Raw genomic sequence first — 23,751 nt, forward strand, 5'->3', positions numbered from 1 at the left:
CGGTGGCCCATGCGGGGGCCATCAAAATTACCCAGTGATAAGGTGGCAAGTTGACGTTTTAAGAAATAATGGGTGGTAAAAGTGCTTCCTGTCGCGCACCGAAAATTGACAAAAGTCGCGTGGTACAGCGTCTGAGCGACAGAAGGAAGCCACATGATGTCAGATGCGCGCCATGATCACCGCACACCAGGGACAAGTCTCCGTGATGGACGGTGGGACGCGCGGCGCCGTTATCTTTGACGGGAAAAAGGAGCGCTGGTGTCGTGACTCACAGCGAGTATCTTATATTATATATATATATATATATAATCATTTGGTTTTTTTTTAAATTAATTAATCAGGCGGGAAGGAGATTGGATGAGTCAAATTTCCCGCCTATTACTTTTCCTTCCATTTGGCGCCACGTAGAAGCAGTTGTGTTGGGAGGTGGGTGGCGAGTGGGGCGGCGCGTATGGTTACGCGGAAAGTGAAAGCCACGACGTGGATGGTATCAGATGGAGCCGAAAGAAATAAAGAAAAACAAAAAAGGTAAATGAAAAAAGACGAGAAAAGAACCCCCAGACACATAAGGGAGATGGGAGCGATCACACTTTTGGCTAAATGGCTTTTGACGGAGGGGAAGGGGTAGCAGCTGTGGCCGCGGGGAGAGGTTACTGGCTTGTCAGGGGCCCATAACTCCATGGTCTTCTGTCCTCTCGAGAGTTCGATTCCACGTAATACGGAGAAGATCGAGTTTGGATCTGACCGGACGCAAAAGATCGTCAGGTCAAGCCCGACATTCGCGACTCATCTAGAAGTTTTCGGGCTACGTGTCATGGATTCGACGCGTTCAGAGCGACCGTGGTCAAATCCATTGGCCCCGACTCACGCAACTTCCATCCAGACAAAGACCGTTCGAAGGCTAAGAACTTGCTAGGCAATGAGCAGAAGAAGAGCGGAAACAACATAATTGCGGACTAGATGAGTCGCGTGTGTTACAGAAGAGAGAAGATGGAAAGCGATTCAAATTTCAACGTGACTTCGACTCGAAGGAACACTGCATGTGTGTGTGTCCGTGTCAACAATCTATAACGGGGAACGCCGAAGTTCAAAATGGGGACTACGCAACGCACTAAGAATAGGGGACTGAGCCGTTCTGCTGCCGCTCGAAACCATTTGAATCGCCGAGCCGCATGGGCGTGTCCCTTCACACCTATCAGATGACGGCCATTATTGTTTTCCTCTGCATAGGACGCTGGAAAAAGTTGTGCGTTCAAGGACAGACATGCATGTGAGTTTTTGAAGCCGTGTGTTTCCGAATTAAAACCCTTTTTACTTTCTTCGAGGAACTTCTGGTATATGTCACTGGTATCAAATCAGATGCAAAGCTAGAGCAATGCCATCATCAACAACACAAGCACTTGTTTGACGTGTATCATTGACTTCACCGTGCATGTTCTACTCGAGCCATATGCGAGTATAATGTACGCGCTCAACTTGAATAAAGGAGATGATGATAACTCGTAGATGATGTGCCTTTGCATCACCACATGAATTCTATATATCCATCCTGTCGGCATTCCCAACTACTAATCTCCGTGCGGGACGACGATACTCAACCTTCTTACCTCAGTCGGCCATTGTGTTCGACTGCCTACTGACCATCTACCATGTGAAACGACACAGGTACATGGACAGCTCCGTTTAGGCTGGATGCGATGCTTGCAACGCGGCCTTCGTGTTCTCGTGCAGCAACAACGCTTTCGACTGTAGGTCCATTAACACATGTTAAATGGATTACTGTGCAATTCACAGGCAAGTCTAGGAAGGTTATGATACATGATCGTTTAGGTGGCTTTTTTTGGTCCAATCATGCTTCACTTGAAGCATTTAGATCTACTTATAAGTAGATCTTGAAGCTGTTGCGTAGTCGTACATCACTAGGTACATACATCCAAATGAATTGGGTCGGCCCGGTGCATGGCAAGATGCGACGGCCTGCGAATAGATTCCGTGAAGCACTCTGCTCTCGTATGTTCTACTCGAGACATGGCCTTCTCACCTGCATAGAGGTAATGTTTGTCGATGAGTAATGATATTTTCCTGGGACGTAAACCATTTCTATCCCCGTTATGAACTCATCTCGAAGGCACGTGATTGTTTCACTGGATTTGAGCATCAGAATAATGGGCGATCCAATCCTTTTTTTCTTGGATTTCTTTCTGCTCGTGTCGTTTCAGAACAACTGAGATATAAGCTGAATTGCCAATTGTTCCTTGCATTTTTTATGTGGAGAGGTGATCTACCTTGAAGTCTCAGTTGTGAGATAGTTTACATGGTATAAGTCCTTGAACACTTTGAATTTGTTATAGATTAATGGCATAATCTCATGGCTGTTATCGATCGGCAGAAGACAATGGATTGTTGTCGACACGAAGAGATGCTTACCACATGTAGGTCTATCGCTTATTATCTACGTCGAGGTAGCTTAGCGCTCGACGCCCATCTTGACTTGCCACAGCGCGGTAAGAAATGTTGGCCGCAACAGAGGCAAGAGACATACACCATCTCTGATAAGGATCGTATGGTCAACCTCTGGGATCTAAAGCATAGATTTCGACATCTCCATATGAAACCCGGTTCGGGACACACTTGCAGTCGGCTCTGTAGTAGACCTCATTGCTGACTGATGCATAAAAACAATTTGTCCAAACTTTGTAGCGATCACTTGATGATGATTTCGAACCCATGGAAAAAGGAAATAGTCATGTTTTTACTGCAGGAGTTGCTGAAAGAACATGTTGGTGTACCATCATCATCCATTTGGGCAAGTCGATCATTTTCCGGGTTGTGGTTTCAGTAGAGGTCAGCAGAGAACTGTTAAGATATAATATATTATAGGAAAAAGAAGAAAAAAAGAGTTAACTCGATGCATGTCTGTTTCCTTGACCCTCCAAAATTAAAGCAGATGGTTTCATTCGTTTGACTCTTGACTCTCGAGCTTTTTGGCATGGTGTCAAGTCCTAACATGTCTTCCTTGATGTTTGACCACATGGGACCCACAATACACTTGTGTCATTCCCACCTTTATGCACCATCGGACCAGACCAAGAAAGCCATTACAGAGCAGAAGCAGCCAATGGTCAGTCGTTCTCCGAAAAGGCTCCATGGAGACTAGAACAAAGAAGAAAGAGAGAATCACATGACATGTATGCATCCCCGAAGCCTTTTTCCAACACCTCGTGTTCCTGAAAGGTGGTCTTAGATTTCCCGGTCTTGGCTGCTCCACTGAGGACGACAGCAACATCACAGAGCCAGAGATCGGGGGATGGATGGAGTTAAAAGGGAGGTGAGGGTGCTGTTGAGACTTTAGGTGGGTAGGTAGGTCCTCCTTCCCATTGCATTCATGCCATGGGGAAGGAAAGGTTGGGTTGGTCCACCCAACCGAGTCCTGCCCTTGACCCACCCTCCTCCAATCCAGCACAGCACCTCCTTCACAAGGAGGCCATTAATATTTTGTCCAACACTCTCCCAGTGTTCCATTTTAAGGTGACAACACCCTTATTTAAAGCCCACTCCCTTCCACACAAATTCTGGAGTGGAAGTCATGCAATGTTACCCCTCCCTCGTTGTGTTGTGATTCCAATGCGACGACCGCACGAATGCATAAAGAGAGCCACCCTATTAAATGCAACACACATCTCTCTCCCACTAAAGAAATCGGGATATGCAATCGAGTTATTCGAGTCTTCGACACGAGCTACTAGAAGTGATCGGGTCCATGGGCGCGGGTGTGAGGTCGAGGGCGACGTCCTAATTCTAATTTTAAGAGGCACTTAAGAAGGCTTATGAAGCATATTGACGTGCGACTTAGATCAGTCGAGGAGACCGACCACATATCAACTTGCGTTTGCATGCACATCACTCAGACTTTTATCTCTTCTTTATTGGTCGCTGGTGGTCAAACAAAGACTTACATCTTATCATCTTGTAACGGCCGAGATATTAAATGGAGGAGAGGGGGGAAGGAAACCTTAACATGACGTGCGACGCTGAAGCCGAAGAGGACGGGCTACCACGTGGCAGGAGGCGTGGGGTACTGCACCTGCTTCCCCGTCACGGGGCACTGGCGCGACACGAACCGGACGGCGCGGGGATGCGCCGTTACCGACTGTAGCAGTAGTAATAACAATTGCCATTTATAAATAACTCCGCTTTTTTATGCTTCTCTCGTACCGCCACAATAAAAAATCGGGGTGGGGGGGGAATGGGAGAGGAGCTTCTCTCTCGTACTGCTACAATAAAGAAATCGGAGTGGGGAAAGGGAGCGGAGCGGAGCGGCGCGTCGGGCCGAAACGGTACAAACTCCACCTATCTTAATATCTCATTTAGCAGCATGGTTGCTACTGAAACGAACGGCGGGGGACGGGGCCGCCCGGCCATCTGTGATGTCATCTCTGTGAGTCCGCACGAGGGTCCGTCGTGCTCTTGCAATTGCCCCTCCTAACCTCTAATAACCACATCGAAGCCCCAACGATGCACGGCATCTGATCAAGATCGACACGGGGTGGTTTTGTTTAATGAAGGCTAAGCAGCGTTGAAACCTCGATCGGTATGATTGGTGGCAGCCGACGTGGACTAGTGATGGAGCTCTTTGTAGTCATCGTCGCTGGTGAAGGAAAAGGGAACATGTGAAATAGGTTCTGGTATTTGCGTCTGGGTCCATATAGATATGTATCCGGCATGATAGGTTCCAAAAGCTTGTTGCCGGGACCTGCTATACTTCATCCTACTAAATCATGACAGACCAAACGGGCTGACATCCTTAAAAAAGGAGAGATGGACGGCAGTGAAGACCGACTTAGAAACTCGAAGACTCGCACGAAAAGGACTCCACTCCATCTTGGAAAAGTGACGCTTTCAAAGGGGATGGAACAGTAATGGAAGCTGCTAAGTAGCGCACTGTCACATGTGGGGCTCTCCATTCCTTCTTCTACTGTTACCTGGCTGGACGAAAGAACTCATCTCACGTGTTCATAGCATACAAGAATGTGAGTCGCAGCTGCGGAGAAAAAGGGGGGTAAGGAAAGCAGGAGGCCAGGAAGTGAAACGGCCGCGTCGCGTGAGATGATGTAGTTGTTAAACGCCGGTGTCATTTTGGTCAATGGAAACCGAGTGGTCCAAGTTGGAAGATTGCGTCCTTTGCCTTCTACGCATCCGGAATCCACCTGCACGCATACTGAGACATGACGCGGACACGCTAATTCCACCTTCCACCCTTCGCTATACGCTGATCTATATAGCTCCATTTATATATGGTCCATACTTGGAGGGAAAGAGAAAGGGAAGGGGAAGGCGTTGGTGGCATAAGCTTCGTGGAGGGGAGGTTGGAGGAGCAGAGTTGTAGAACAGTTGGGAGAGGAGACTGCTGCGCTGCATAGTGACAAGCAAGAAAAGAGGGAGGAAAGATAGGGGAAAAAGCTCGGGCCGGGTTTATTCCATTGCGTGCTTGCTTCACGCAACCTGCTAAGTGTAGAGAGAGAGAGAGAGAGAGAGAGAGAGAGAGAGAGAGAGAGGGGAGTGGGAGTTGGGGGTAGGCTTGGCTGCTTGGCGTGGCTTTGAAGAGTAATCAATATAGAGAACCCAAAAACAAACAAGCATCAAACAGTAACTCCAACACGACCCTCTACCGATAAGACAAACTCCTCCTTCCCCTCACACCATTTTAACACCACCCCCTCCCCCTCCCTATCCATCAATCTTATAACTTCCCTTTGTTTTCTTCTGTCCATCCTCAATCCTTTCACTACCGAAGCAATCAATTCATCTTGTATGATTAGGACACCAACCTGAAAGTAAACAGAAAGCAGGGAAAAGGAGGAGGAGGAGGCAATCAGGTGATATGAGTGGCAAAAGCCCTAGTGTGGGAGTATTGGGGGGAGGAAGTGGGGGCGCCGGTGGCGGCGGCGGCGGCGGCGGATCAGGGGGAGGTGGAAGTGCGGGTGGTGGCACCGGACCCTGCGGGGCGTGTAAGTTCCTGAGGAGGAAGTGTGTGACGGGGTGCATATTTGCGCCTTACTTCGACTCCGAGCAAGGCGCCGCCCACTTTGCGGCGGTGCACAAGGTGTTCGGCGCCAGCAACGTGTCGAAGCTCCTTCTCCACATCCCCGCCCACAAGAGGCTCGATGCCGTCGTTACCATCTGCTACGAGGCCCAGGCGCGCCTCCGCGACCCCGTCTACGGCTGCGTCGCTCACATCTTCGCCCTCCAACAACAGGTGCATACCCCCGCACTGGTGTTAATTTTGTGTCCACACCATCTCCGATACGGTTTGCATGCATAGTATCGTTGTGGTAGGAACTCTGCAAACGGATGATGATCTAATTTGGTTGGCTCGATTTCATTCCTACGGATAACTCTCTTTTCTCAAGCATTTCAATCTTACTATTGTTGTGTTCTTCTGGATCTTATGATGATATAAACTTACGTGGCATTGGGTTCGGATCGAACTTATCCTCTGGTACACTGACAAGTTGGAATTTTACTGTTCTAGCGACATCGTGCATGCTTTCATCTCCATTACTGCAGTCATCACCGATCGTCGATATGATTTCTTTATCGTGATCGATTGTTACACCAACCATGATTCGATCTGACTACATTTGTGGAGTAATCGAATCGTTGTGCTTTAAATAGGTAGTCAACCTGCAGGCAGAGCTGTCCTACTTACAAGCCCATCTGGCCACGTTGGAGCTGCCGTCCCCTCCTCCGCCACCCCCTCCGCCGTCGCTCGTGGCATCGATGCCCTTCTCGATATCCGACCTGCCATCGGCCGCGAACCTGCCTTCCACCGTGGACCTGTCGGCACTGTTTGACCCTCTGGTCCAGCCAGCATGGCCTCTTCAGCAGCAGCTCAGCACCAGCACGAGGAACCTTTCTGAGAGCTCTGGGTTTGGAGGTGGCGATCTCCAGGCATTGGCCAGGGAGCTCCTCGATAGGCAACGGACGGCGACCAGCGAACCCCCACCAGTCTCCAAGTAACAAAAAACACAGTGATGAGGCAGGCGTTGCCTATTTCAGGTGATGTGCTTCTTGACCATGGATGGAAGGATCCAAATTAACCTGCTCATATGACCTAAAGAGTTATGATGTTAGTCCTTTTGCTGCTGTTTCATTACCGAGCAACTTAGTTTTAATCTCAATCGTTCGACGAACAAGAAGCTGGACGACTAAGACATTCGCATCAAAAAGGCTATTGTGGCATGGGAAATGTGAAGAAGCATTATCATGTATGTTGCAATGGATATCAGTTTCATTCAGTCGGACACACCTGTCCGGGAGAAGACTAAAAGGTGACGCTGCTTTGTTGTTGTGTACAACCATCGGGCGACATGAGAAGAAGCCTCAAGCAACGCTTTGCTCACACCTTATTCTATTATTGCACCGCTGCTATGCCCTTGCTTTCCGGTTCTCTGCCATTGTTGTTGTGGAAAACGACATCGAGTAGGCAAGATTGCTACCTTCCACAACTGACATGCTTAATATATATGACTTGCTTCGTTCACTGAGAATGCTCCGAGGAAGGAGGGATTTGGCGAAACCCTTCATATCAGTAAAGTGATTCTAATTGGGAATGGTGCAAGATGATCTCCGTTGAGGTTCCTATCTATGGTTGCAAATATACAGCTAAAAACATATGATAATTCCTATAGGTTATTCACGTGCATGTATGAAGTAATAAAATCGTCGATTTGGTAATAGGTTAAGCATCATGCTATAGTAATTAACATTGAGTCGAGAATGGGGACAAGGATAAAGTAGTAGCAATGTCGAATGACAATATGGGGATGGATGGTTCTTAAAGAAAGGGCACTGTCCCACCATGTTGCTGTGCCTCGTTTTAGGAATATTTCCATAAAAGAACGATGGAGTGCAAGATTCACCATTCGGTCTTAGACGTCATCCAAGAATTTGAATCGGAGACCCTCTTCAAAATTAAGAATTAATACAATTTTATTAGGAAAATGATCCCATAATTTCGCTGCGGCTACTGTGAACAGCGAAGAATCATCTCAAATTAGTTCATGTCGGGAGGGAGACGAGACGGAGCTCAAATTTGGAGTGTTGATCATGTCATCGGTGACCATGGATGCCACTCTTGTGCAAGCATGTTGATGCATACGATTGCCAAAACTATAATGTTTTGGTAAGCATATGGCTACGGCAAGATTATTCTTCTTGAATTATGTTTATGCAAGTGATTGCGAAATCTATAATGTTATGTTGTGGATTAAAAGGGTTATTGGCTCCTCTGCTACTTTGGGAGAAGAGTAACCTCAAAAGACGAGTATAAAGTTAGATTGATCTCAGTGAATAGTATCTCTGAATCCATTAAGTCAAACTAGTTAGGATAATAAATATATATTGAGTCAGATATCAATTTAATTTAAAGCCTAAGATAATATGTTATGAGTTAGACTCGGATATATATCATTTATTAATATGAGACTATTCTATTACTCATCTTTTTCAATCTCTCCTCACACAAATATCTTTTTTTGACTCAATTCTCTTTCTCTATCGGTCTAACTTTTTGACTTTTTCTTTTTGTTTACGAACTTTGGCTAACATATAATGGATCAAACATTAATTCGGTTTACAAACTTAAGCCGATAGATTTTGGACTAGACTCGGATATATATCATCTATCTCTTTAGATATTTACTAGGGTGAGATGAGTCTCTTACCCATCTTTTTCAATCTTATTTCACACATGAATATCTTCTAATAAATAAAAATGTTCATACTATCATATCTAAATAAAATACATACAATTTCAAATCGATTGAAACTCAATATCAGACTTAATATCTTCACATGTATGGATTTTTCAATCACTTAAAATAAAATAACACGAAATGAAACACAGTATCAATAACATTTTTTAACAATTGATTGGAGTTCCGAAAAAATTCATAACAAAACTCGGTGACAATCCACAACATTTCTTACTAATTCATGCCTTTATAAAGAATCCAAGACCATCATGATTTCTATGATTGATCACCAAAAAAAATGCCTAACTATGTATCTTAACCTATTATTAATGGCAAATTAATGGATAACAATTAAAGCCATCGTATTAGAGAAAAAGAAAGACAACGTTGTTTAAAGAAAGACAAACTACAATTTTCACATTACCTCTTTTACATCTCAAGAAGTCTTTCGTATTTATGAACACTCACCTCATGAATAGGACACATGTTGTGGACAGAACATAATGGTAAATAATCAATCCATGGGGAATCCGACTCTATTTGATAAAAATAAAAACATGACGACTAATCACTAAAGATACACTATTGCAAATTCGGGTGACCCTAAAGTCAAAATACGCTTAGATCTCACTGGTGCTAACAACAAACACATTTCTAGGTCAATTGTTTTTTCAAGACAATCATGCAATTAAGTCGGAGACTTTGCTGATCCTCAAGTTAGCTTCACCTTAAAAAGATGGTCATGTTGACAAATTAAGCGTCACCAAACTCCGATTTCCACAAGTCATTCGGCTTAAAGTTGGTCATGTTCACATTTTTTTTTCAAAAAGATTAAAGTTTTTTTCACCATCATGTCATCCTTTCACTTTTGTTAATATAGACAACATTATTATATGAAAGGTTTATTTATGATTTTATCACCTAATATGGTCTTAAGTGTTCCTTTTATGTGTGATGTATTCATCAAAGATTAAAAGTTTTTGAAGTTTGTATAAAAAAAACATCTAAAATGTTCAATGTGAATAAAACGTCGGCATCTATTTTAAAGCATCTCATATGATTAATATAACTGAAAGTGTCCCCTTGTGATATATCCGTCAAGGATAAGAAGAAAAAAAAAATCTATTTGCATGTAATATATCCATATATTACGCATAATGTATCAATCTAAAAGAAAAAGAAATATTCCAAGTACTAGACATAACGGAGCTAAAACATCCCTTAGTACAGTCAAAATATCTAAAATGTCTAACTTAAACTTGAGCTAAATGCATTTACTTAAGTTAAAAAATATGTCTAACTTAATCAAAATATTTTTTTATAGGGTGACACCCAAGACAAAAACATTTGAAGTGTCATTTAATTATTTTTTATGAATAAATTAATTGTTAAGGTCATAAGTGTATTTGTGTCTTCTCACCTCGAAAAATAATATGGGAGCAAAAATGATATGATTACGACGGTTAGTTAAGCTAATAACCCTAATAATATTCCAAAGGAGACTCAAATGGTAGAAAGATATTCACACAAAAGATCAAATAGATGTAGTGATTAATAGGTTAATAGAGTTGGTGGAGAGGCAATCTCGACAACTACAATAGTTATTGGCCCAAGGAGAAGAGGAGGTGTAGGTAGTAACTCGGGGGCATGATATAGAATTAGCAAGTGATAGGTTTAGAAAGAATGATTCACTAAGCGGATAAGAAATATTGAAGGATTCTAAATAAATATAAGATTATTTGTGCAACTTATATGCTATGTGGGAGTTAAAAAAGGGTCATTTAGAAGTTGAACAAATGATCTGGGAAAGATTTAAGAAAATATTTTATCAAAAGTATTTTAGTGTAGCCCACCGATAAACCAAAAGGATAGAATTTATTAAACTCAAACAAGAGGATCAATAGGTGATGAAATACATCAAAAGATTTGAGGAGTTATCTTGATTGGTACCTACATGGTTAGTGATAGGGGTGGTAATTACGATAAGACTCCCGTAACATCAATTGACGCCCCGCGTCTTTGACAGACCGACAACACCTGGCCAGCATGGGCCAAAACGCCACCCGAGACCCATTAACAACCACTCAGGCTCGCCTCCTCATGACACGCCAACCGCAATGTCAGACGCCATCAGATGTACGATCCTGCTCCCTGCGGACAGGCGCTCCAAGTAACGCTAAGCTCTCGTATAAATACCCCTGTGTTCTAAGCAAAAAAGGGAGGGAAAAAAAGAGATCACGCCACTCCACAACACTAACTTGATCGTCGGAGAGGTCGGGCCGAGCTTCCGACCTGACCCATGTGCAGGACCGGAGACGAGGCGCCTCACACTGGGCGCGCAAGCGAATGGCACCCAGGAGACGTTTGGGCGATTCCCCGACATTCAGACTCGAACCAAGTCGCGTCGGCCCCGAGGCCATGGCTTAAAGGTGTTTACACTAACATTTTGGCGCTAGAAGGAGGGCTTGAAAGATGTTGAGGCATCACCAGACCAACTCAACTGGACATGCAGCTGAGGGGTCGCACTAGGCCGTCGCTGCGGAGGAACCTTCCCCGCAGGGGGGTCTTCGCAATGAACACCCCATCACGACTTCAGAGCGTTACTGGCGGATATTCAACGACCCGGGTCTGTCGCCGCCCAACGCCCCTTCTGCCGAGCCTTCGCCCGTTTCGACCCAAGCCTTCCTCGACCTCACTCATCAAGTCCATACTCTGACTAGTATGGTGCAGTCCATCATTCCGCTCGTCGCTCCAACGTTGCACCCGCCGGCCGCCCGACCAGTTCGGCAACAGGAAACGCCCGTTCAAGTTCATGTCCAGCCCTCTGAGCTTCCCGCTTCCCCTCGGGTCCCGTCGTCTCTGCTAGGAGATCGAGTAACGGAGGACCATGAGGGCCACGCGGGACCCGAGGCCCTCTCCTCAGCCTTGACGGACTCCTTGCGAGCCCAACGGCTCCTCGTCTGTCAGCGGCTCGACAAGGTGCAGAAGGAGATCCGCAGGTCAAAAGGAGAGCATGGAGAAGATGCATATCAGGGATCCCCATTTGTCCCCGAAATTTGGGATCAGTCGGTCCCGCAGAACTTTCGCCTCCCCCCTTTGGACGCATACGATGGCTCCACCGACCCAGCTAACCATGTAGCGACCTTCCGCACCCAAATGGCCCTATATGGAACCTCTTACGCTCTGATGTGCAGGGCGTTCCCCACAACCCTGAGAGGACATGCCCGCATAGGGTACAATGACTTGAGGACCGAAATGATTATCTCGTTTGACCAGCTCGCCAGAAGCTTCGAGCTCAACTTCCTGGCCAGCGCACGGCCGAAATCATCCATTGCCTTACTTCTTGGGCTACACCAGAGGGAGGACAAGTCCCTCTCACACTTCGTAAACCGCTTTGCGACATAAATCTAGGGGTTAGCTGACGCTCATCCCTCTCTCTTGATGCAGGCGTTCATGGCAGGATTACGTCCTTCCCAGTTCTTCTGGTCCCTCGTGGAGAGGCTTGGATGGGCGAAAAGGGCGAAAAGGATTACGTCCTTCCCAGTTCTTCTAATCGGATTACGTCCTTCCCAGTTCTTCGGTTCCTGAGATGCTTCAGCAGGCAAACCAATTCATTGCGGCTGAGGCTTGGATGGGCGAAAAGGGGGAACGACCCCCCAGGGTCAGGCCCAAACCGGCTGGTGGGCAACAGCCCACCGTGACTTGGCGCAGGCCGAACCGCTTCGACCCGCCCGCTCTGGCGCCTCCTCTACCCCCTCTGGGCGCGTCCCGGATGGAGATATTTCTCCAGATAAGGGAGAAAGGGTTACTCAAGGCCCCGATCCTGATGAGGAACCTGCAAGAGCTCGCCGACCAGTCCAAACATTGTCGCTTTCATAGGCAAAGCGGACACGACACCGAAGATTGTCGCCAATTGAAACGGCAAATCGAAAAACTTGTCCGCGGAGGCCACCTCAACCGCTACATCCGACGGAGCAAGGAACCCTCGCCCCGCCCGGAGGTTCCCGTGGAGCTCCACATCGATGTCATCACTGGAGGACCGGCGGTCGGGGGAACCAGTATGTTTGAGAGGAAAGCCTATGCTCGTTCCGTCGTAAGCGACGCCCCCCAACGTGGCCCCGACCCCGAGGTCGCATTCCCGCCTGAAGACTCCAAGTAGCCAGAACACGACGATGCACCGGAGAGTCCCCTTATAGCCTCTCGTTCGAGACTGAGGTCATCTTACCCCCCGAGATAGCTCTGCCTACCCCAAGGATGGCGAACTACGACGAAAGGGTGTCGACCGAGGGACGGCGTGCAGACCTCGATCTACTCGAGGAACGGCATGCTGCGCGCACCTAAAAGACCTCTCCTACAAAAGGGCCGTCGCTAGAATCTACAACCGAAGGGTACGGCCCCGACCCATTAAACTAGGCGACCTGGTCCTACGGAAGGCCGAGGTTAGCGACCCAACCCGTGCGCGTGGTAAGTTAGCTCCCAATTGGGAGGGCCCTTATCGGGTGATCGAAGTTGTTAGGGTCGGTACATACCGACTCGCGACGATGTTGGGCCGCCCTCTGCCAAGGACTTGGAACACACAAAATCTCAAAAAGTCCTTTCCGTGAACGGGGACTAGGCAAAAGTCAGAATCATATTGAGACGTCAGGAGACACAAACAACAAGCTGGGAAGAAAGCTGCATTTATTCAGAAAGCATGTTACATCAGCAATCGACACCCAAGCAACAAAACAGAGAAAAAAAGTACAGAAAGATTCATTCCCCAGGAGCGTCGGGGCTGTCAGCAAAAGGGACCTCGTCCGGCATGTCGACGCTCATATCCTCGGGAAAGGAGGCGAAGGGGTCTTCCGCGACCTCTAGGTCAGGGTGGCGCCCCTTGAAACGAGCAAGGGCAATCCGATACCCGTATTCATACAAGACCCGCCCAGTCCGAACAAGGCCAAGTTGAAAGCCCGAGGAACCTTTGTAGTCCTCGATCAATTTCTTGTCCTTTCCCGGCCTTTGGCGGATCTCGACGTCAAGAGCCTCGGAAGCCCCCCGCGCCTCGGTGCGCGCTTCTCCCAAACGGCAGATTAGCTCTAGTGAATCCGCCCTCGCCGAGCAAGCCTCGACCACGGACGCTTTTAGATGCGTCTGAAGTTCCATAGCTCGTGCCTCGGACGTCTGGAGCTCGGTTCGAAGGCGAGTCGCCTCCGGTGGACGACCGATCGCCTCAGGCCCCCCCCGGCGCGGACCTCATCCACCTGCTTCCGGAGCTCGGCATTGCGGCCACTCAGGGCGGCAATGACTCGCCCCGCGTCGCGGACGCGGTCCATCAGCGTCGCGGCGTAATGATTGCTAGTCATAGGTGCCCAGCAAGCCAATCACGTGAGTGATGGCACGTGTGACTTGATATATAATCTTTTTGCTTATTATATTTTGGCGTATATCACTTTATAACTATTGCATAAATGCATATATATTGTGATGTCCTTGGATTTGTGCAATGGGAATCGGATCGTGATGAAATCACGATAATGAGATCGATTCACCTTTAAACACATATCCTAAATAATCCCGGTCATAGGTTACTCGAGAGGGACATCGTGATAACCGGATAGACTGGTGTGCTGTATACCCGTCCATATGATGGATGCAGCTGGTCTCATAGCTGCTCGTGTAGGGACACTAGGGATACAGTACAGGTGCTCATTGGAGAATGAGTTCACTGATTGATCCGCTTACGGAATGCTGGATGGTTGATGATGCCTTATTGTCAGACAATGATTCCGTAGTCCTAGTGGTGTATCTGGTTCTTAGACTTGAGACACCAAGGATGTCCTGTATGAGTGCTCCACTCTTTGATACCAGACTTATAGGTTTGGCTGTTCCCAGATCTAGTACAGCTGGTCATTGGGAGTGGTAGTCGACCTTACGAGGGCTATTGAGTGTCGACAGAGGATCATCCACTCTCGGCATCATGAGAGGAATATCCCATGTGTTCTTGCTCAGACAAATCCTTGGCCAGGGTCATTCGGGTTGAGAGAGAAAGAGTTCTCCGGGAGAATCCGATTAGAGCGAGACTCGAGTAGAAACCGTATGGGTCTGACAGCACCATGCTCGATATACGGTCTCTGGGATATTAGATGGATGAGGGACTATAGGTACATGGTAACTGAGGACAGACAGGTCCAATGGATTGGATTCCCCTGTATCGTTTGGGGACTACGGCGTAGTCGCCTAGTACTTCCGTAGTCGATGAGTCGAGTGAATTATTACAGAGATAATAATTCACTGAGTTAGAAGGAGTTCTGACAGGTATGACTCACGGCCAGCTCGATATTGGGCCTAGAGGGTCACACACATATGGTAGGCATTGCGATGAGTAGAGGTTCGGATATGAGATATCCGACGGAGCCCTTGTCTTATTGGATGCAGATCCAATACCCACTAGGGAAGGACCCATTAGGGTTTTTGACACGGGATCTCTATAAATAGGAGGGATTCACAGCCTCATAGGCTAGAGTCTTTGCTTGCCCTTCCTATTCTCCTCTCCCTCTCCACCTCAGAGAAGGCCTGGAGTTTTGAGGAGCGTCGTCGCAACCCTGCTGTGTGGATCACCGCTAGAGAGGAGGACGCTTGACCTCCTTCACCCTCTCCTAAGGATCTGCAAGGAAACAGGGATATACGATCTCCCTAGGTAACACAATCTCTATACGCAGTTTTGTGTTTTTGCGGATTTTGCGCACCAATCTTCGCACGACGATGAACATCTTTTTGGGAATCGGGGATTTTTGTTTTCTTGTTCTTCCGCTGCGCATATGATGTCGCCCCCCCTATGATTTCCCAACAGTGGTATCAGAGCCAGGTTGTTCGTGCGAATGATTGGTTTTGAACTGCGTGTATTGTGTTTAGGAAGAATTTTGACGTCAAAATCGTTGACGCAAAAGCGAGGAAGGGCAGCAACAGTTGCTGCCCTCGATCTGCATGCCTGCAGCCACCTGCAGCGGCAGCCGCAGTCGCAGCCAGGCAGCACAGCGCCGGCGCATGCGCAAGCGCTGTGTCTGCAGCAGCCGGCCGGCAGCCTGCTTGCAGCAGGCTTGCTGCCGGCGGGGCTGGCAGCCCGCGGGTAGAGGCGCCTGCGGCCGCTGAGCCCGCAGGTAGAGGCGCCGCGAGGCAGCAGCGCGGGCTGAGGCACCGCAGGGCAGCGGCGCCTATGGCCGCTGCTCCCACGGGCAAAAAACCCCGCAGGGGCGGCCGCCAGCAAGGCAGCACCGCCTGCGGGCGCTGCCTCGCCGGCAGAACTGCCCGCGGAGGCGGCGACGCCCGCGGGGGCCAGCGGGCGTGTCGCCCGCAGGCGAGGGCAGCGCCCCGCCCCTCGCCGCACAGGCCGCCGCCGGCAGGGTGGCGGCGGCGGCAGCAGCGAAAAGGGGAAAGGGCATTAGGGTTTTCTGGGAAAAAGACAGTTTTGCCCCTCGGAATTTGAGAAATTCCAGTTTCTGTCTTTTGTCCAAATTACAAAAATACCCTTAGGAATTGAGAAATTCCCTACATGTCCCTGATTTCAGAAAAATATTAATTAATTAAAAGGTTTAGTTGATTATTATTTTTATTATTATCTAGTAGTCCTACATGATGATGATTATTTATACATGTGATGTATGATGTGTGGACGGATGATCATGGACCGTGTGATGTGTGTACTTGTGATTATTATTATTGAGGTCTGCGAACCTCCATTATATTTCTCGTTTATTGTCGGGCCTGCGTGCCTATGATTAAGTTGTAATCACATGAGGAGGCGCAGCGGGAGCGTGGATGCGACAGCGGGACCCACGAGACGGACGATCGTGTTGCATGGAGATGCATCAAGATGTCGACGAAACCGACGAGGACGAGATGGACGATCACAGGGCATGGAGATGCACCGTTGCACACATAGATCTTGATGTGAGTGATTAGGCCTACTGGCTCGGGCCTAATCATATTAGGTTGTGGTCCATGATCATCTGGTGTGATTGCTTATACACATACTAGATATGTATATATATTTGCATGCGATGTAGATATATATTAAATATGTATATGTGTGACATGTCATATTAGGAGACCAAATTATAGAAACATCTCTCGATAATATTAAGTCGGTAAACGTGAGGCAATTAGATTGACCCGCGTGGCCTTCCATCGTTATGAGTAGGAACCGAATCCCGGTGTAGGTTGAGTTGGTCGAGTCCCTCGAGACTCACCTATATCGCGATTCGCTATCTTGCTTACGACATAGAGATGTCACCGGTGACCTGAGGGCATGGTATGCTTGGTCGAGTCCCTCGAGGGTATATCATCAAATCAGACTCATCTTGTAACGAAGGTGTTGACTTAACCGAGCATCATGGTTGGTCGAGTCCCTCGAGGCCATGGTGATTCGGAGGCCGAACAGGACGGGAATCACAAGGAGTTGTGATCGGCAAGAGTTGCCTACCTTTTAGGCTTAGTGTGATTGGTCGAGTCCCTCGAGGTTACACTAAGACGCTGATTGGATCCTGATCCCCACTAGAAGTCTGTCGGAGACTTTCGTTTCACGTGCTGAGGGTGTCGCGTGACTCGTTAGTAAAATAGTGGGAGCATATTAAGATAGAAGTCCATATCTTGATAGTTTATTTCTTGCAAAATCTGCATGTTATTCATTTCTGCTACATCTTTATTTTCAGAAAATGTCGCTTTCAAATCCCTTACGTGGCATACTTGATGTCAACCGCCTCACTGGTCCAAATTATACGGATTGGCTCCGTAACTTGAGAATTGTTCTCACAGCGGAGAAAATCGTGTACGTCCTTGATACAGTGATGCCTACGCCCGAAGAAGGGGCAAGCGAGGATGAGATCGCTCGCTACGTGAAGTACATTGATGACTCCACTCTTGCTCAGTGCTATATGTTGGGCTCTATGACTCCAGAGTTACAGAGACAACATGAAAAGATGGATGCCAGATCCATTCTCCTACATGTCCGTAAATTGTTTGAGGAACAGGGAAGGACTCAACGATATGAGATATCCAAGAGCCTTTTCCGCGCTAGGATGACTGAGGGGACACCGGTTTAGAACCATGTCCTAAAGATGATTGAGTGGATAGAGAAACTCACAGATCTAGGAATGGTCCTAGAGGATAACTTGTGTGTGGACATTGTGCTTCAGTCCCTACCAGATTCCTTTTCACAGTTCATAATGAATTTTAATATGAACAAGCTTGAGGTGACTCTCCCAGAGCTCCTCAATATGTTGAGGGAGGCAGAGAGTACTATTAAGAAAGAGAAGCCAGTTCTCTACACTGGTGAGACCAGAAAGAAAAGGAAAGCAGAAAGGTCCCTTAAGAAGGGAAAGGGCAAGGGCAAACAAGGTAAAGCAAAGGTTGCTAAGAAAGACCCAACAAAGGACAAAGGCCAGTGCTTCCACTGTGGTAAAGATGGGCACTGGAAGAGAAACTGCAAAGAGTACCTTGCAGAAAGGGCGAAACAAAAGCTTGATGAAGCTTCAGGTACATTCATGATCAGTCTCCATTTGTCAGACTCTTATGATAACACATGGGTATTAGATACCGGTAGTGCTTATCATATATGCAATTCGTTGCAGGTTCTGGCAAGGCCTAGGAGACTAGAGAGAGGCGAGATGGACCTCAAGATAGGTAATTGAGCAAAAGTTGCTGTATTAGCTGTTGGCGAGGTCGCCCTACATCTGCCTAGTGGAGCTTTTATTGCATTAGATGCATGTTATTTTGTTCCTTCTATTATCAAAAACATTATCTCCATTTCATGTTTAACAGTTAGTGGATATAAATTTGTTTTTGAGAACAATGGTTGTTCGATATTATTAGATGATAAGATCATCACGAAAGGAACATTGCATAATGGTTTATTTATGTTAGACACCACTCCACATATCATGAATATAAATATGTCCAAAAGGAAACGAGATGAGTTGAACAGTGCATACCTGTGGCATTGTAGGCTAGGTCACATCCATGAAAGAAGGATTCAAAAGTTGCTAAATGATGGATATCTAGATCCATTCGACTATGTGTCATATGCAACTTGTGAGCCTTGCATTCGTGGAAAACTGACCAACTCTCCATTTAGTGGAACTAGAGAGAGAGCCACTGAGTTGTTGGAACTCATACATAGTGATGTATGTGGACCCATGTCAACTCATGCCATTGGAGGTTACTCCTACTTCATTACATTTACTGATGATTTCTCAAGGTATGGATATGTGTACTTAATGAAGTACAAGTCCGAGGCCTTTGAGAAATTCAGAGAGTATAAGAATGAGGTGGAGAACCAGACTGGAAAGAGTATCAAAACTCTTCGATCAGATCGAGGAGGTGAGTACTTAAGTACAGAGTTTACTCATTTCCTCAAGGACCATGAGATATTATCCCAATGGACACCTCCTTATACACCTCAGCTCAATGGTGTCTCTGAAAGGAGAAATCGTACATTATTAGATATGGTACGGTCCATGATGAGTTTCGCTGACCTACCCATCTCATTCTGGGGATATGCCCTAGAAACCGCAGCTTACCTTCTGAACAGAGTTCCAACTAAGTCGGTGGTGTCTACACCATATGAGATATGGAAAGGGAAGAAGCCTGATCTTAAGGTTGTTAAGATTTGGGGCTGCTCTGCCCATGTTAAAAAACACAACCCCGATAAGTTAGAATCAAGGACAGGGCGATGTAAATTTGTGGGATACCCCAAGGAAACTTGTGGGTATTACTTCTATCATCTCGAGGACCAAAAGGTCTTTGTAGCTAAGAGAGCAGTGTTCCTTGAGAAGGAACACATTCTTGACGGAGACAGTGGGAGAATGATAGAATTGAGCGAGGTTGGAGAACCAAGCTCAAGCACCACTCTACAGCCCGAGTCTGTTCAGGTATCTAATACACAAGTTTCAACTTTACGCAGGTCTGATAGAGTATCCCATCCTCCTGAGAGATATGTGGGACATATTAGAGCAGAGGATGTAGAGGATATTGATCCTCAGACCTACGAGGAGGCTATTATGAGTATAGACTCCGGGAAGTGGAAAGAAGCCATGAATTCTGAGATGGATTCTATGTACTCCAATAAGGTTTGGAACCTAGTTGATGCACCCGAAGGTATTGTACCCATCGGTTGCAAGTGGATCTTTAAGAAAAAGATCGGAGTAGATGGAAAGGTAAAGACCTATAAAGCAAGGCTAGTGGCTAAGGGGTATCGTCAAAGGCAAGGTGTTGACTACGACGAAACTTTCTCACCCGTAGCAATGCTAAAATCCATCAGAATTCTATTGGCTATTGCAGCACACTATGATTATGAGATCTGGCAGATGGATGTGAAAACCGCATTCCTCAACGGGAACCTGGAGGAGGAGGTGTATATGATGCAACCTGAGGGATTCGTGTCCAAGAACTGCCCAGATAAGGTGTGTAGGTTGCTTAGATTCATTTATGGACTAAAGCAAGCTTCCCGAAGTTGGAACATAAGATTTGATGAGGCAATCAGATCTTATGACTTCGTTAAGAACGAAGATGAGCCTTGTGTATACAGAAAGGTAAGTGGGAGCGCTATTAGCTTTTTGGTGTTATATGTGGATGACATCCTCATCATTGGGAATGACATAGGAATGCTATCAACAGTAAAGGCTTGGTTATCTAGGCACTTCTCCATGAAGGACTTAGGAGAAGCATCTTATATCTTGGGGATTAGAATCTATAGAGATAGATCCAAAAGGATGCTTGGCTTGTCCCAGTCCAGGTACATAGAAACTATTGTCAAAAGGTTTGGCATGGAAAATTCCAAGAGAGGTCTCATACCGATGAGACATGGGATATCGCTTTCTACGAGTATGTCCCCAAAGACTCCAGAAGAAAGGGCGAACATGGATATGATACCTTATGCCTCAGCAATAGGGTCTATCATGTATGCCATGCTATGTACTAGGCCTGATATAGCGCATGCTCTGAGTGTCACGAGCAGGTATCAGGCGGATCCAGGCTTGGAGCATTGGAAAGCAGTAAAGTGTATCCTTAAATACTTGAGAAGGACTAAGGATCTTTTACTAATATATGGAGGTAATAGCCTTAAGGTTGAAGGCTTCACTGACTCAAGTTTTCAGTCTGATGTCGATGATAGCAAGTCGAATTCAGGGTATGTGTACACCTTGAATGGAGGAGCAGTGTGTTGGAAGAGTTCCAAGCAAGATACCACTTCTGACTCGACCACAGAGGCGGAGTACATTGCTGCATCGGATGCAGCAAAGGAGGGAGTCTGGGTGAAGAAGTTCATCACAGATTTGGGAGTCGATACAGATAGCGACAAGTCGACTTCCTTATATTGCGACAACTATGGGGTGATTACTCAAATAAGGGAACCCGGGTCTCATCAGAAGTGTTCTGAGGAGGTTCCAGCTTATAAGAGAGATCGTAACCCGAGGAGATGTAGTAGTGGAAAGAGTTCCATCCGAAGATAACATTGCAGATCCACTGAAAAAGTCGTTGTCTCAGATTGTCTATGAGCGTCACAGGAGTCTGATGGGGATCAGACACATAGGTGATTGGCTTTAGGTCAAGTGGGAGATTGCTAGTCATAGGTGCCCAGCAAGCCAATCACGTGAGTGATGGCACGTGTGACTTGATATATAATCTTTTTGCTTATTATATTTTGGCGTATATCACTTTATAACTATTGCATAAATGCATATATATTGTGATGTCCTTGGATTTGTGCAATGGGAATCGGATCGTGATGAAATCACGATAATGAGATCGATTCACCTTTAAACACATATCCTAAATAATCCCGGTCATAGGTTACTCGAGAGGGACATCGTGATAACCGGATAGACTGGTGTGCTGTATACCCGTCCATATGATGGATGCAGCTGGTCTCATAGCTGCTCGTGTAGGGACACTAGGGATACAGTACAGGTGCTCATTGGAGAATGAGTTCACTGATTGATCCGCTTACGGAATGCTGGATGGTTGATGATGCCTTATTGTCAGACAACGATTCCGTAGTCCTAGTGGTGTATCTGGTTCTTAGACTTGAGACACCAAGGATGTCCTGTATGAGTGCTCCACTCTTTGATACCAGACTTATAGGTTTGGCTGTTCCCAGATCTAGTACAACTGGTCATTGGGAGTGGTAGTCGACCTTACGAGGGCTATTGAGTGTCGACAGAGGATCATCCACTCTCGGCATCATGAGAGGAATATCCCATGTGTTCTTGCTCAGACAAATCCCTGGCCAGGGTCATTCGGGTTGAGAGAGAAAGAGTTCTCCGGGAGAATCCGATTAGAGCGAGACTCGAGTAGAAACCGTATGGGTCTGACAGCACCATGCTCGATATACGGTCTCTGGGATATTAGATGGATGAGGGACTATAGGTACATGGTAACTGAGGACAGACAGGTCCAATGGATTGGATTCCCCTGTATCGTCTGGGGACTACGGCGTAGTCGCCTAGTGCTTCCGTAGTCGATGAGTCGAGTGAATTATTACAGAGATAATAATTCACTGAGTTAGAAGGAGTTCTGACAGGTATGACTCACGGCCAGCTCGATATTGGGCCTAGAGGGTCACACACATATGGTAGGCATTGCGATGAGTAGAGGTTCGGATATGAGATATCCGACGGAGCCCTTGTCTTATTGGATGCAGATCCAATACCCACTAGGGAAGGACCCATTAGGGTTTTTGACACGGGATCTCTATAAATAGGAGGGATTCACAGCCTCATAGGCTAGAGTCTTTGCTTGCCCTTCCTATTCTCCTCTCCCTCTCCACCTCAGAGAAGGCCTGGAGTTTTGAGGAGCGTCGTCGCAACCCTGCTGTGTGGATCACCGCTAGAGAGGAGGACGCTTGACCTCCTTCACCCTCTCCTAAGGATCTGCAAGGAAACAGGGATATACGATCTCCCTAGGTAACACAATCTCTATACGCAGTTTTGTGTTTTTGCGGATTTTGCGCACCAATCTTCGCACGACGATGAACATCTTTTTGGGAATCGGGGATTTTTGTTTTCTTGTTCTTCCGCTGCGCATATGATGTCGCCCCCCCTATGATTTCCCAACAATGATTACCCTACAGAGTATACAAATCCCGAGCTATGTCGGGATGAAGCCCTCCGCGGACAAACTCGGCTGCGAAATCCCCCTCAGCCCACACCCGGCTGCCACGGGTGAGGCCTTGCCAGTGGGCCACCAACGGGTCGGAGGCCTCGCCCCGCGGGAGACCGCCCACCACCCGCATCTGGTAAGGCTCGTCCTCCCCCCCGGGCGGCAGTCGACAAAGATCGCGGACGGAAGGCCCTCGAGAAGCCTCCCCTACCGCCTCCCTATTGGTGCTAGCTTCGCCACTCCCGAGGCTCCCCCCGACATGGCCCGCCGGCTCAATGACGGCCCCCGCCGGTTGGACTGCGGCCTCTCCAGAGACTTCGCTCATGGAAGCCCTCGCCTTCTTCCGAGGACGGCTAGCCTCGACGTCCACCGGAGCCTCCCTCGAACCAGTTCTCGCCACGGGCGGTGAACGGGACGATGCAGCCGACGAGGTCTTCCCCATCGCGCAGGGCTTGGAGCAGCACCATCTCTGCATAGAAGCACCGACATTGGTTAGCTGACTAGATAATCCCCAAAAGAAACCCCACAACTACCCCTTAGGGCATACCTCGAGGCACCGGGCTAAGACCCCTCTGACATACTCCGGATGGCCCTCGAGGCTGTAAGGATTTCTTTAAGCCTCCGGAGCTCTCGGCGCTCCACGTCATCCAAGGCCGGGACAATATTGTCTATCGCGCGCGCCGCCCACTGGACCCCAAACCCCTAGTCCTCTGCGTGGTTGACAAAAAAGAAGCGCCCTTCCACCCCTTATTACTGGAGGGTGCCCCGCTAACTCGAAAGCCCGCTCGAGCGAATAGATAGTAGCCCCCCGACCCCTTGGAAAGACGAAAGCAAGAAAGGAAGAGGGACCGGGTCGAGGCAATAT

General features: G+C 47.4%; 1 protein-coding gene across 1 annotated transcript; it reads left to right on the forward strand.

Annotated features, from left to right (window-relative positions):
* The first annotated feature begins 5,323 nt into the window (after positions 1–5,323).
* Positions 5,324–7,586, forward strand: LOC135638485 (LOB domain-containing protein 18-like). The gene is made up of 2 exons (XM_065151605.1): positions 5,324–6,256; positions 6,676–7,586. The coding sequence occupies exons 1-2, from the start codon at positions 5,882–5,884 to the stop codon at positions 7,018–7,020; spliced, it is 720 nt and encodes a 239-aa protein (XP_065007677.1). The 5' UTR covers positions 5,324–5,881; the 3' UTR covers positions 7,021–7,586.
* Positions 7,587–23,751: the final 16,165 nt, after the last annotated feature.

Source organism: Musa acuminata, chromosome BXJ3-5 (genome assembly GCF_036884655.1).
Source record: "Musa acuminata AAA Group cultivar baxijiao chromosome BXJ3-5, Cavendish_Baxijiao_AAA, whole genome shotgun sequence".
Lineage (NCBI taxonomy): Eukaryota > Viridiplantae > Streptophyta > Magnoliopsida > Zingiberales > Musaceae > Musa > Musa acuminata.